This window comes from Metopolophium dirhodum, chromosome 5, assembly GCF_019925205.1.
Source record: "Metopolophium dirhodum isolate CAU chromosome 5, ASM1992520v1, whole genome shotgun sequence".
Taxonomy (NCBI): domain Eukaryota; kingdom Metazoa; phylum Arthropoda; class Insecta; order Hemiptera; family Aphididae; genus Metopolophium; species Metopolophium dirhodum.
In genome coordinates, this window is record NC_083564.1 from 7,184,583 (window position 1) to 7,200,259 (window position 15,677).

The 15,677-nt window shown below is 33.4% G+C and overlaps 1 protein-coding gene and 1 pseudogene across 1 annotated transcript; one reads left to right on the plus strand and one right to left on the minus strand.

The window, feature by feature from the left end:
- Positions 1–541: 541 nt before the first annotated feature.
- On the minus strand, positions 542–1,261 carry LOC132944699 (uncharacterized; annotated as a pseudogene).
- Positions 1,262–7,435: 6,174 nt separating this feature from the next.
- Positions 7,436–14,835, plus strand: LOC132944929 (glucose dehydrogenase [FAD, quinone]-like). The gene is made up of 5 exons (XM_061014489.1): positions 7,436–8,700; positions 8,841–8,982; positions 9,057–9,185; positions 9,899–10,119; positions 13,114–14,835. The coding sequence occupies exons 1-5, from the start codon at positions 8,461–8,463 to the stop codon at positions 14,239–14,241; spliced, it is 1,860 nt and encodes a 619-aa protein (XP_060870472.1). The 5' UTR covers positions 7,436–8,460; the 3' UTR covers positions 14,242–14,835.
- Positions 14,836–15,677: the final 842 nt, after the last annotated feature.

Consider the following 15,677-nt stretch of genomic DNA (forward strand, 5'->3'; position numbering starts at 1 on the left):
TTTTCGCCCTGGCGTTGTCCCTTCGGCCGCTTCTTCGTTCCGCCGCCGCGGTGGTGAAGTCGCGCGCCGCCAGACCCTGAAACCGTTAAGTTTCCTTGGATCCGGCGACGCTGACGTCCCCGTGTTCCTAGCACGCAAATCTCCATACCACTCACCCCGTGCCAAGGTCTCCGCCGCTGCCGTCGTACCGAGTCGCCATCGCCGTTGTCATCGTCGGTGTACCGTCGGGGCGGAATCGTTGGCCGCGCCGGTACCTCTACTACTAGCCGCCGTGTCGTCGCCGTCGTCCGTCGTCGCCGCCGCTCCACGTGACCGTAACTGCAGCCGGGCGCTCGCCGAGCCGCCAGAGGGTCTCGTGCGTCAAAGACGACCGAGCGCGCTACGCCCGCGAACCACCCGTCGCGCCGCGGGTCACCGGAGAACGTGCGTGGGTGACTTACCGCCGCGCACCGTCCGTGCTCTTTCTCACATCCTCCCCTCCTCTGTGTCGCCGTCATCCTGCCCGTCGTCTACGGCCAAGGGGTGAGCTGCGGACGGGTTCTCATCGGCAGCAGCACAGAGCCCAGAAAAAGCGTCTCACGCTTTTCCACCTCGTATGAGGTGGATCGATTTTTCCGGGTGCTGCCGCCGGGTCCAGCCAACCGACCAGCTCACCAAGACTATTTTTTACAACTATACCCCTGGCCGGCTCAATTTTCTCATCCAACACGTCTTCTGTACGCAAAACGTCGTCGAGCGGTCCGCCCTCAGGAGTCGGAGTGGGATCGACAGGCCCCGACGCCGAGGACGGCGCGTACCCACACGACGACGTACAGCTGCTTGCCAACAAAACGGAATGGTCCTCTTCTGCTTCTGAAATTTTCGAATTGTCGTCTTCCTGGACAGTGTTGTTGTTGCCGAGCGGTGCTGCCTTTGGGATCGGAGCAAGCTCCGACTCTGCTGCAGATGACAGCGCATCGCCACTCGGCAATCCATCACTGTGCAAGGAGACGGACTCCTCGGCGTCTTCGTCGAACTCCTGTCTATCTGCGCCTCCAAGAATCGGATTTTATCCTTCAGGCTCCGACTCTGGGGTCTGATCGTCGCCACTCGCAGTAGTAGCGCCCGAATCAATGGCAGACAGAAGAAGGGTAACTAAACCCACGAGATATTTGTCTGTTTCGTCAGTGTAAGTGCCATCCATAATGTTGACAACAATGTCTTCTAAGATTTCGAGCAATATGACGTTTACAGCGTCGATGTTATAATAGTTAGTTGCCATCTTTTGTTTGAGCGAAGATAATATGTATACGTGTACGTTGGGATTTAATCGAGAATTGCTAATGAGCTAAATACAAATCGTCCAACACAGAGACCGATCTCCGAGAAAATCTCCCAGACGACGACGACGTGTATTACTACTAGCCGGCCAGTAATATGTTTATCGTTCTCGTCGGCCCGCAGCATTAGAATTTTGAGCGCGTTAATTTTTCTAAAGACCATTATTGATATAATAATATTATACCTCAAGTTGGGGCAAAAAATGTAGAATATTTGTATAATTTATTTAATATGTCACTTGTATGAAAATATCTCAATATTGTTACTATTATTGTAACTATGTGTAGGTACTTTTAATGTATTTATTTTATATTGTGGATACCAGTGTGCAGTGGAATTTACACTTGGTAAATAAATGTATGGGTAATGGGCGCATAAAACACCTTTATAATAAAATACCCAACCGAACATAACTTACACATTTCTCCCTGTATACTCAAAATCCATAATATAGCTTAATAAAACCAGAAATTTATTTTATGGGTACCCTTCTTTACAATGTTTGTGTTATAATTTTATCAATAGGGTTGTGAATTTAATGCACTAAAAAACCTTAAAAAATGCATTAAAATATGCACTTAAAATGCAAAAAAAAAGGAATATAAAATGCCAAAAATTATAGTATAATATTATAGTTCGGTGATTTTGGTTAGGTTAGGATTACAATCACCAAAAAAAAATGCACTTGTTTGAAAACATTTTTTTTTATTTTACACGGGCTGTATATATTATGTCAAATTTATATTTTATTAAATAATATTTTACACAAGTCACACGCTATATACGGGTTAGGTAAAGATAACGATTCGATAAAATAAGGCAATTTCTAGACAACTAGATAACTTAGATAAGTTATTGTGGCATATCGTATATCAGTCACGAATTTCCAGATTAAGTTATTAGTAGGTATTTCAGTATAATATCGTTAAGTACCTATTCGGCGTTCGCGAGTGTACAGTGAAGTGTGTTAACAGTAAAATGCCGAAATCAAAACCGCTTTTCTCGTCAACATTACGAAAGTACGTCAATGAATTTGGCGGTGATATTTTTAGTACGGATGGTACAATATTATACTATAATTTTTGGCATTTTATATTCTTTTTTTTTTGCATTTTAAGTGCATATTTTATTGCATATTTTTGACATTTTTAATGCATTTTTTAAGGTTTTTTAGTGCATTAAATTCACAGCCCTACTAATAACTATATAATGTACCTACCTACTGTTAACTAACAAGCGAATAGACCAGGGATGTCCAACCTACGGCCCGCGGGCAAGGGTATTCGCAGAATTTTGTCAAGGGGAGGGCAAAATATTTTCTTTTTTTTTGTCTCCTATTAGTTATAAAGTATTTTTGTGACATGTTTTCTTTCATATAGACAAAGAATGTAAAAATATTTATGAATTAAACGTAGATATAGTTAGTTAAAACTGGACCTTACATCATTCATTTTAATTAATTGAATTAATTTCAATCCTTAGCTACAAAAGTTGAACATTTTATAAATTTTTAACTACAAAATAATTATTACATTTTAAATTTGATACATTTAGTCAAAATTTGAACTTTAAATGCTTATAAAAAAATATTGTGCCTATGTATTTTCAATATTTTTCAACTGCTATTGTATCAATATATCAGGAGCCTTGCAGCTAATACAAACATCCAGTGAAATTTTTAAGTGTCTACAGTCATACGTTTTTTTTAATTACAACAAAATATGAAAATCGTTAAACAAGAAATCGAGTGAATATCAAATGTAAAAATATGAATTTCAAACGCTCATAAAAATTTAATTTGACTTTCTTGAAGAGATTTTTTATTTGATAAAGGTAGATAAACGTATGGATAATCTTGTATTACATTTTCAAATCTTAGATTGAAAAAGAAAAATTTTTATGAATTCTCAACTCAAAATAATTTGCTAATTTTCGTGATTTTTTCGTATTTTGTAAATATTTGAACTTTAAATGTTTATAAATAAAAACTATGACTAAGGATTTTTAATATTTATCAATTGTCATTGTAACAATATAGTAGGAGCCTTGTATTAAATTTTCAAGCTTTTCAACCCAACAAATAAAATTTTATTGATATTTGTAGAAAAAAAACTAAAAAAAATGGAAACTGAAAATGTTCGTAAACAGCTCAAAATAAGTCAAAATATTTGGAAAATGTTATGGTGTATAGAAAATGCTAGTATAAACATTCAGTTAAAATTTCATGTACCTACGGTCATTTGTTTTAGAGTTACACCAAAAACCAAAATCGATTTTCTCGAAAACAGATTTTGCGTAAAAATTCCCGTTTTTCCTTAATTTTTCTTTTGTTTTTCATGTCGCTTTTGAAAACTACTGGGAAATTTTTGTGGCCACGGGTTAATAATAAAATTTGTCACCTCTTTTCTGAAATATAAGTCTATTGCACCGTTAGTTATTTAATATAGGTATTAAACAATTTATAAAAATACAGTGATATAATATATAACATTGTAACAATATACCCAAGGCATTCCGCCGGAACCCACGCTCATTTAGATAATACCTAATTTGTATAGCATTTTATTGCATTTATTTGCATTTTATATAACAGTTTTGGAGGGCAATAAGAAGGACTGATAACTGATAAGGTGACACAAAAATTTTTTTAAATTTTTTTTACGATGTGATATAAAAACCAGAATTTACGGTAAGTGAGTACTGAGTAGTATACATTTGTATGTTCACAGTATGTTTTTCAGACCATTATAAATCATAACTATTTGAATTTTTATATTGTTTTTTTTTTTAAATTTATATTTTGTATATTAGGTATCCCACCGTGCAAGAAACTGTTACAAACATTCCAGGAATATACATTTTAAGTTACAATATTAACATAAAAATGGTACATTCCCTGAATGTTTCTGTAATGTTCCACAAAAATATGAGTTATGTACATTTTAAGTTCCCTATAGACCTACATTTATGGTTTTATAAAAACATTACTTTGTAAATGTGTAATGTTCCAAATACGTTACGGGAACATTACAGAAATACACTAGCTCTAGTCGATACGATGATAATAATGGGTAATTTTGTATCGTTATATCTAAAAATAAGTATTGGGATACACAATATTGTAATCGGTTATACGTGAAATACTGGTTATCGGTCATCGGTGACTTTCGAGTAGTGGGCGGCAGCGTCAATGCGTCATTTCTCTACTTCTCATTGTCATTTATCTGCTCTGTCTGTCTTTACTCTTTAGTGTTCTCATAAGTACATAAGTACTTAATATTTGTATTATATTTATTATATACGTTAATATATTATATATAATATAATTTATAACTTTGGTCACGATGGTCTGCTTCACTAGGTCTATAGGCTACTTACTAAGAACTGACCACTGGCACAGCAGTGAAATCAACCGACTTGTTTTTCCGTAGGTCTCGAACTTTTGACTATTCGCAAGAGTGGCGATTGATGAAAAACTTTTACGTAGCTGCTTTTACGCGACCATACAGTTCGGTGTTCTCGACCATGTCTTCACGAACTCCAAACATTTTTTTATCTTATTTAAGTAAGTTTTACAGTTGGACACTATTATTATATTGATGTTGTATTGTTTTTATTTGTAGGTAAGTTGTACATGTAATATATCTCGATTTTTATCATTACCATATTACTCCAATCCAAGGCTACAATTTTATATTTTCAATTACTTTTTTAGAGCTTGGATAGGTTTTTGAGAGACTTAATCCGTCTAAGTCACTTTATAATATACGCAGTGCATCAAATACGAATTATTTCGAAAAGTTGATACTTTTTTGGAAAATTTCAAGGTACCTATATAGGTAACGTATACGTTGGAGATACGAAGTATATATCATGTTCAACATGAAGAAAAAATATCCGTTTAAAACGCTGTTTTTTTTTTTTTTTATTGTGTTTTTCAAATATTAATACAAAATTGATGAAAAATATCATTGATTTATTTTTAAATTTAAAAAAAAAACTTTTGTTGGATAAAAACAAATGTGTTATACTAATCTACTTAAGTTAGTAACTACTAACTATCTACTGACTGAAGTATTATTTTTACTTGTTAGTTATTACATATGATTTACTGAAACAATGATGTTGATTAATTTTTTATTTTTTAAATGTAGAACCGTGATGAATGTAGAACAATACTATAAACATATACAGTGAATTCTTCAAATGTTGAGCGTCGATATCTCGAGTATTCAGCCATTTCAAACTAAATTAAAATTCCCTTGAAAATACTATTACACTAAAATATTTTTACAACTACAGAACTCGATAAGTTTTTTACATTTTTTGATACTTATAAAAAATGTTTTCGCTCCCTTTAAGTTTTAACTTATCGAGAGTTTACTGAATATTAAAATATAAAACAGGTATTATTATTAATTAATGTATTTTATTCGAATTTTAACTTTTAACTCGGGTAAGTATAGTAAATTAGTAATCCACAAATCAATGCAAGGTCGGGTTACAACTCATTTGCGAACATTTACCTTTTTTACAACTCATTTACGCACAATTTACGAACAATAGAAAACTACATAATCGGCATATCTCCAAATTTTCGAATTGTTCATTACTGATGGTGGGAAATTATTATACTCAAACCACATTTTCCTTCAACTTATAAGGCTTAGGACTTTCTGTCTCATAATATTCTGATGTTTTATGACTTATAACTTGTATGTTATACCTATGACTGGTGGATTTAAAAATATCGTTTGAACTATTTATTTAAGAACAGGTTCCTTAGAAAGCCATTATTCACTATTTTGTCAAATTACAAATTAAATAAATTACAATTAGGTACTATCATTTTTACATATTTTTTTCATATTTTATTCATATTTTTTCATAGTTTGTTCATATATTTTTCATATAATTTAGTTTTTTTAATATTTCTATTCTAAGCGCGGGTATTTTCTTTATTTATTTTTAAATCGGCATTAGTATTTCCATTAGTATTTGAATAATTTGTTGAATGTGAGTGTGGGGGGCATAAAATTGACTATTGAAGTGCATGTGAACATTTTCAGCTCCGTTTGTTGTTCTTGGGCTAATGTCTAGTTTTCTACGCCATAATTTGGCCTAAAATCAGCATCAAAATCAATATAATTTTTTAATATACCTATAGTCTGGAAAATCCATACTTATATTACAAGGAGCTATTGCAATTATTTTAGTCCTGAATAGTCCATTAGAGTTTAAATAAGGTAAAACGAAAAAGTTTTTAAGCCACCTTCCAATTTCAGAATCATTTTTCGAATATTCTTTTAATAACACTTTATTTTTTTTCAAACGCCTGAACCAACTTTGTCCTTTATCAACCTACCAGCTGGTTTTCATTGTTCACTATTTTGTGCGCAAATGAGTTGTCGTAAATTTAAAATATACATTAATATGTGTGCAAAAGAGTCTCCACCCAAGGTCGTAATTATTATTATACAATTATACAAACTAATTATATAGTTACTGTTTATCTGTTATCATATAGGTAAATTTCATATAATATATTATATAGTATATTGGATATATTGTGTATGTAATGTGTTGTGTAATAAATGTAAATGTAATTAAATTTAAGCACAGTATATTTCTGCAGACAATTCCACGTTCTCCAGTCTCCTCCATTATCATAAATATAGTGTAGCTATCTATATATAAATAAAAAGCCAAGTCCTCAAAATCCTTGTAAATCGTTAAGTCTACTATTATATTATGTAAATATAATATGTATACATTATAGTGGGAATAATATTATTAATAAGTATAATAATAATAATAATACAATGTTAATTAATAATTTATATATATTATATAATTCAATGTACATAGTATAATAATATAATAATATATTTATGTGTATAAAGTTAATCAATTAAAATATACCTATTCAATGTACATAGTATAATAATATATTTATATGTATAAAGTTATAAAATATGTAAATAAGTAGCAGATATGTAAACGATCCATACATATTTATAGTGTAACAATATTAACTACAGTTTATAATTTAGTTTATAAATTCGAAAAAACAGAAACTTCCATTGTTATTTCTTGATATTTTTAATAAAAAAAATATTATAATAAATAAAATTAAAAATAAAGCACGCAATGCAATAACCTCTTCGGATGCCATAAAACTCAATTGTTTTACCTTACACGACGCTAAATCTAAAACCAAATTAATTTCGAACAACATATTATGGCTACGGGCTTGGACACAAGGTTCTTCAAAACTAAACTAAATTAAAAACACCATCCTCGTATAACCCTCACCACCGGACATCACAAGGAAAATAGACTATCGACAGAATGCAAATTGGACACACATCGTTAACCCACCAGTACCTGATGAAGAGGAAAGACCCCCTATATGTGCCAGTGCACACCTCTCACAATCAAACACATCATATCAGAACGCCTCTCTTTTGAAACGGATAAACGGGAAGCAGGGGTACCAAACATTCCCTCAGAAGCCCTCCATCCAGACAACATAAAAAACACAATGACATGCATAAATAAGATCAAGTTAATTAATATTTTGTAATTTAAGAAAAAATGTGAACCTTTATATAGTTGATGCAGCCAATGGCCTTAGATGCCGAGGCTTTCATAAATAATAATATATATATATGACGAAAAAGAAAGCTATACATTCTTGCTCAGTATACTGTTAAAAAATTTCAATATTTTCAACTTATGGTATCAATTTCTAAGTCTTATTGAGACACTTATGAGCAAAATCGAAAAAACTTGCTTACAAAAAAACTAGTTTTTATCAGGCGACCTTCATGCATAAATTCCTAATATTTTATAATTAGCAAAATAATCATAATAAACACAAGCATAGGATAATTTATGAGTTTGCCGCGTCTCAGTAGTAATTCAGAGGTAGCCCAACTATGTTTAAAGAAAAATTGTACACGTGACGTGATGTTAGTTATTCCTGAAGTGATCCTTAAAGTTGTGTTCTAAAATATATACATTTTTGATGAATACACTAAGTACCAACTCTCTTATAATAATACGATAAATAGTACAAATAATAGTGGTTCATATAATTTTTTTAAGAAAAATAAAAGGAAGCGCGGCATTTTCAAAATGATTTCACAATCGATTCATCTGCGAATTTCATTGTATTTATTTATATTTTATGGGTCTAAATCAACAAGCACTGCAGGATTTCCGCCATTATTCGAATCCGGGTTGATGTACTTTGCTGAAACTTTAGAATGGGAATCACACGAAACCGTCAATCAGGCAAAAGTTTTCCCGGAATACGATTTCATCGTCGTCGGTGCCGGAAGTGCCGGATCGGTAGTGGCGAGCCGATTGTCCGAAGTGAGTGTACCTACCGAAGATATTATAATATTTAAATTCAAACGACATTGATGTGATTTCCACCTTCAGTGTTTTAATTTTTTTATCAATTATACTACTGTTCTCCCAATGACGGCTATTCTTGTATTTGTTACGATCAGGTCCAAAAATGGCAGGTGCTGTTGATCGAAGCCGGACAACACGCCTCACACATCATGGACATACCTTTGACCGCTCCGTTTTTGCAATTTTCCAAGGCCAATTGGAAATATAAGACAGTGCCGATGAAAAACTCGTGCTTAGGTAATATTTTGAAATCGATTAAAAGAGTAAATTGTTTATACTCACAATAAACGTTGGACGTTTGAAATGTATAGGTTTCGACGGCAATCAGTGCAAATTTCCTAGGGGCAAAGTCATGGGTGGCAGTAGCGTATTGAATTACATGATATATACACGTGGTAACAAAAAGGATTACGACGGTTGGGCGGATATGGGAAATACAGGTAAATTTACAAATTGTATCTGAATTATACAGTAGTCGCCGACTCGACGTTTATTGGACTCACTTTGACACCAGACTGACACCAGACTACCAGAGTAGGTATTTGTGTTCATTAATCGAAATAGTGAATAATGCGAAAAGTTCAATAGAATAAAATGATATCTATATGCATCATTGTCATAAAAATTTAAATTTGGCTATGTACAAACAAATAAGTATTCATTATTATGTGATTATTTATGTATTTCAAATATATGTCATCATTTATAAAAAAAAAACATGAACATTGATAATGATTAATGATGAAAATAGAAAATATTTATTTTTCTAAAATGTTGTTTCGTAATGATTTCAAACTATGTATGAAAAATATTTCCAATAACTTTAATATTTTTCAATGTGATAAGTCGGAGAGATAGTATTAATCGCCATAATAATATATTCAATAAAATCAATAAAATTGAATAAAATATGATGTGCCCTTAAAAATATACATTGACCCCATTAACCAGTGAGACCAAAAGATGAATTTTTCCTATGTGTTAGAATATGCATGTAAATTGAGACAAGCCTGATCGAGTCCAACAGGCGTATAAGATGAGTCCGTTAACCGTGAGTCCAATTAACGGCCACTAGAATTAAATAATTTGCAGTCATTTCATAGAGACCGAGTTTAAAGACTAAAAAAAAACTACATTTTAATACGTGTTTAAGGTTGGGATTATAACAACGTTCTGAAATATTTCATCAAATCGGAAAACGCCAACTTGTCTCAGGCCGACCCGGGTTATCACGGAAAAAACGGATTGTTGTCGGTGTCCGACGTCCCGTACAGGACGCCAATAGCTAAGGCTTTTGTGGAAGCCGGGTCGCAAATCGGACTTCCTGTTGTAGACGTCAACGGGGAGAAACAAGTCGGGATCAATTATTTACAGGTAAATATAAATAAACACGACATAATATATACGTATAGTTAATAATTTATTATTGTTATATAACATTGCGGCCAAAGATTCGTTTTTTTTTTTATAAGTATATTTGTAATAAAACGTTTATGCAATGTTTTAGATAATTATATTATAATACCGAGTATAATATAATATGTAATAAATGGCAACCCTATATAAATAAACATAAAAAATATTTAGTTTTTTACATTTCTGGTTTTACTTTCTGATGAGTGATAAAATATTGTTTGTGACGTGTATTCTTTCATATAGGTAGGGAATGTAAAATGTATTTATGAATTATACGTAATACGTACATAGTTAGTTAAAACTTAATCTTTTAGAATTAATTTAAATTAACTGTTACGTTAAAATTATCAAATGCATTTTTTTTTAATAAATAAAATGTTACATTGATTTCATAATTTTAGGTAATTTATACAATTAAATCTTTCTAAATTATTCACTCATTGATACCCCCCCCCCCCCTGCGGACGTCCTTGAATGTGGGTGAGGAGTCCTCTTATGTTTTAAAACATCATAAATATTACATTTTGCTGTGTACTTATATTAGTATATTACCATTAATTATACAAACATGATACGTAGAATCAATATTTATAATCAATGAAATTACTTTTGTGTTGTTTTGTAAGCATCTACCACTCATATGACTTGATTCTAGGATTTCATAAATTTGTATTAATATATATTTTAACGTAAAGGTGCTACACTTGTTTCCCAAATGTTTGATTATGTCCTTCGTATAAAAATTAATATTAATTTTTGGGGGCAGAGTGGCCGAGTGGACTAAGGCGTCGGTTGCAACGCGCACCGTCGACGGTTCGATTCTCGGCCTCGGGCGGCACTTCTCTTCGGGCAGTCACGGTGCCTGGATAGAGAGGCCACCATTTCCCACCCGGGCATGGCAAATACCTACGGATACCCACTGAAAAATTCTGCCAAACTAAAACACATGTGTTTATCAGCCTACAATATCCTCCTCTACAAACAAAACAAACAGCTAATGGCCATAGTTGCCGGACTTAATGTTCAATAAAAAAAAAAAATATATTAATTTTAATATTTATATAATATTTTTAATCTATAAATAATAATATATTATTATAGATATTATAAATTGATAACTACTCCATCTCACAATAAAATGGATATATTACGTGTATTGTTATATTACCTATGTATTTTCCTTACAAAAAACATAACTAGAATATACCTACAATTTATTCAAGCTTATTAAAATTTATTATTATGATATAAATCTAAACAAAAAACTATAAACAAGTTTAATTGGTTTAAAATGTACTGAGTGTATAATTATCATTATTATCAAAAACTGAAACACGCGCACTGCACATTACACGTGCAAAATATAAAAATATAATTATATTAATGATTATGTACCTATAGATAATTGTATATAGTACCTATAGTGTTTACACTAGTAATAAATATATTAAAACTTGACTAGTGGGGTAGATGATACTACTAGATAATTATACTAAATCGTTAGTTTTAATAATTAGTTATTAAGGAGTTTTAAGGTTGCCAAAACTCGAAAGCCAACTATTTTTATGTATATTCATACACGAACAAACCCAAATTATATACCTATAAGTATTTTATTTTAATACCTAGGTAATAATATCAAAGCGTAATTTTAAATGTCTTATAATAATTGCAAAATATAGTAGATTTCAATTCAATATATTATTCTAATAATCTAATATACAATTTCGAGAAATAATATAAAAATTATTTCAGGAAAAACGAGGAACGGCCTTCTATTGACACGTTATATCTGACGCTATTTTATCTAACTATATAAACGTAATAGCGTCATTTACGTGATTATTTGTTTGTTATTATTAAAGTTAATAAGACATTCGTAATGAAGTACGCACGTGCAGATGGATTGCCTACCCGAAAATATACTGATCGCATAATCACATGCGTATCTCACGGGTGGTGTCGGACGGGATGGGTGGGATGGGTGAAAGGCTCTAATATAATATAATCGAACGTGTCCTGACCATAGACCTATAAACTAATGAACAGCGCGTATAGAGAGAGAGATCAAGGGTACGATATAGATTAAAAGAGAAAAGATAACGTGGGGGAAATACAATATTAGTTTTATGTGTCTATGATTACCCCTTTTATGTTTTTTCTCTCTTTTCTCTCTTCGTTCTTTCTTCTTTCTTTCTCTTATATGATTGCCGTGCATTGAGGGTAGGGCGGAGTGGAAGCGCTGTCCATTAGTTTATAGGTCTATGGTCCTGACTGACTCACTGACTTGATCAACGTAGAGCCTAAATAATGATAGCTTAAGGCGTGCAATTTGTCCATTATATTAATCTCATAAGTCTAAGATATTTTACGGCAAGATATTATAGACGGGAATGGAGAGCTGTATGGCGATACACAAATATTTTACACTCGGGCGAAGCCTGGTTATTCAGCTAGCTATTTATAAGTATACTATATACCTATATAGGATAATAAATATAATACTATATAATTTAAAAATGTATTTTATTTCACTAGTTTTATGTTAAAAGCATTGGGTATCTTTTATAGAGATTTAAATTGTATTTAAAAGAATAATTAAAATCCCACATAGGTACCTATAATTAAAATATCAGAGACACTAATCCTCAACCAACTAGCCTGCAGTATAGATTATGGGTATATAGTTATATTATGTATAATTCCACATCGATGCATTAATTAAATTAATTAGTTTCAAAGATAATAAAAAAAATCAATATTATAATTCTTCTCTGATTAGTGGCTTCAATTTATAATATTAAGAGAATGTCAGCGTACCATTTTGTGGTTTTCATTATAATTGTAAAGTAAGTAATGGGTTTTTTCAAAATTGTAGTATTTTACATAATTATACAACTTAATTTTATAATATTGTAGACGAATAAAAAAAGATTTTTTTTTAAATTTCAGGCCACCATGAAGAACGGTCGCCGTTGGAGTACAAATACGGCATTTCTGTTTCCTGCGAAAAAAAGACCGAACCTGCACGTGAAAAAGCAGAGCATGGTAACGCGGATACTGATAGACCAATTGTCAAACAAGGCGATCGGAGTGGAGTTTGTATCGAATCGAAAGAAACACAGGGTGTTTGTGCGGAAGGAAGTGATCGTTTCCGGTGGGGCCATAAACACGCCGCAACTGCTCATGCTGTCCGGAATCGGGCCCAAGCAACACTTGGCGGACATCCGGATCCCGTTGGTGAAAGACTTGCCGGTCGGCGAGAACCTGATGGACCACGTGTCACTCGGCAGTCTGGTCGTAACGATAAACGAATCCATTTCGATCCGTCTGAGAAATTCTTTGGAAGATCCGAACGCCATGAACGATTACTTACGGTACGGCAATGGACTTAACACGGTGCCGGGAGGCGCCGAGGCCCTGGCGTTTTTTGACGTGGATAGGCCCGGGTCGAGAGACGGACATCCCAATCTTGAGTTGCTGCTGATATCAGGAACGTACTCGTCCCACGAGCTGATGCCCAAGCTGTGCGGCATGAGGGCCGATCTGTACGACGCAGTGTATCGGGCCACCGAGGCTATGGACGGGTTCACTGTGTTCCCGATGGTGATGCGTCCCAAGAGCCGCGGCCGCGTGTGGCTGAGGGACGCCAACCCGTTCCACCACCCGCTGATCGACCCCAACTATTTCGCCGACGATGCCGACCTGGACGTGATCGTGGCCGGAGTCCGGCTCGTCCAGCAGATGCTGCGCACGGGTCCGATGAGGTCACTCAACGCCACGATCCTGGAAACGCCGATTCCCGGTTGCGCGCAACACGTGTTCGACACGGACGCGTACTGGAAATGTGCCGCCAGACAGATATCGTTTACGATCTATCACCTGTCCGGCACGTGTAAGATGGGACCTGCCACAGATCCGACGGCCGTCGTCGACCCGAGGTTGCGCGTGCACGGCGTGAGCGGCCTGAGAGTGGTGGACGCGTCGATCATGCCGGAAGTGCCGGCGGCTCACACCAACGCCCCGACGATCATGATCGCGGAAAAAGCGTCCGACATGATTAAAGAGGACTGGTCGTAGACAACGGCGTGACAATACACATATAATCAGAAATGTGAGGCTGAAAAGTTTCAGACATTTTTAAGTGAAACTTTTCATGAAATTTGAAAAGTTTCAAGGCTATTGAAATGAAAAGTATTGAAACTTTTCAATACCAAAAATTGAATTTCATAATTGTACGCATACACTAATAGATAGGTAATAGACAATTGTTTAAATATCTATGATTGTAATTGTAGTAGGTATTATGGTACCACTGGTGTCCGCTGTTAATTGTTATTATGATAATTTTCTACAACTAAATTGTTATTTGCTATATAGTTGCCACGAACTAAGATATATAGTTTGCTACAACTATGATAGTACGATAAATCTATTATTTAGTAATAATTAGTTTTTATAGTTTGTTTACGTCCTTGAAATATTTAATTTGTTGTCTTTGATTTACTGCCTTTGTTATTCGTCATGAATTCGAGAAAAACCAATTATTATTCATTAAATATATTAGGTTTATTATTATTTTTAGTCTAAGTTTGGTTTTAAAAGTTAATATTAGCTTCTATTGGAAAATCGATAAATTACTAGGAAAATAAATAATTAAACACTGCTTCAAATTTCAATATAATTATTATTAGTATTCAATGATTACCATTTAAATGAAATTAAGATGGCCAGCATCTAATAGGTAATTACATTAATATATAAATCACTTTTAAATAATTTGACAATATTATTTAGATGTGTAAAAAAAGCTATTGAATCATATACAAAACAAATTAAAGGTATATAAAAGTGTTAAATCATAAGTTTCAATTTTTTTGAAAAGTCTCATGAAAACATGAAAAGTTTCAACAAGTCAGTGAAATCATGAAATCGTACATCTCTGCATATTATAATACACGCAGGTCCGGTGATTGCCTACATCATGTTTGTATAACAGAGCAAAATAACATATTATTATGCGTATTAACCGATAAATACGTGTTATAATAATGGCTGATTTCCAATGACGTACCTAATATAATAAGCAATAACTTATATTATTATGTAATAAATGATTTCTTTTCTAATAATATTTTATTATATTTGCGACACGACCGACGGTTATCTGTTATCAAACTCGCGTGCTGTTCAAGGTATATATATTATTTAAGGTACATACTTGTAGTTTATTATGATATGGTCTATACAGTGTTAAGAATATATTTTTAAGCAGTTTAATGCACATCGCCCACCACCGACACTTTTATTATATACGCGAATAGGTTGTACTGAGTGCGTGTTCCACTATAACTTTACTGTTCAATGTTCATGTTAGGTTTATCATCTCAATCCGTTGTACATACATAGTATTATTGTTTTATATATTCTTTTGTACATAATGCCATAGGTATGCACTGCTCAATAATATTGTTTACATCCTGTGTATACATTATACAGTATACATGCACTATATA

Excerpts from the sequence above, each read along its gene's own strand:
- LOC132944929 (XM_061014489.1), top strand. The coding sequence starts at position 8,461 with ATGATTTCACAATCGATTCATCTGCGAATTTCATTGTATTTATTTATA. Across the intron at positions 8,701-8,840 it reads TGGCGAGCCGATTGTCCGAA|GTCCAAAAATGGCAGGTGCT; the intron begins GTGAGTGTACCT and ends TGTTACGATCAG. Across the intron at positions 10,120-13,113 it reads TCGGGATCAATTATTTACAG|GCCACCATGAAGAACGGTCG; the intron begins GTAAATATAAAT and ends TTTAAATTTCAG.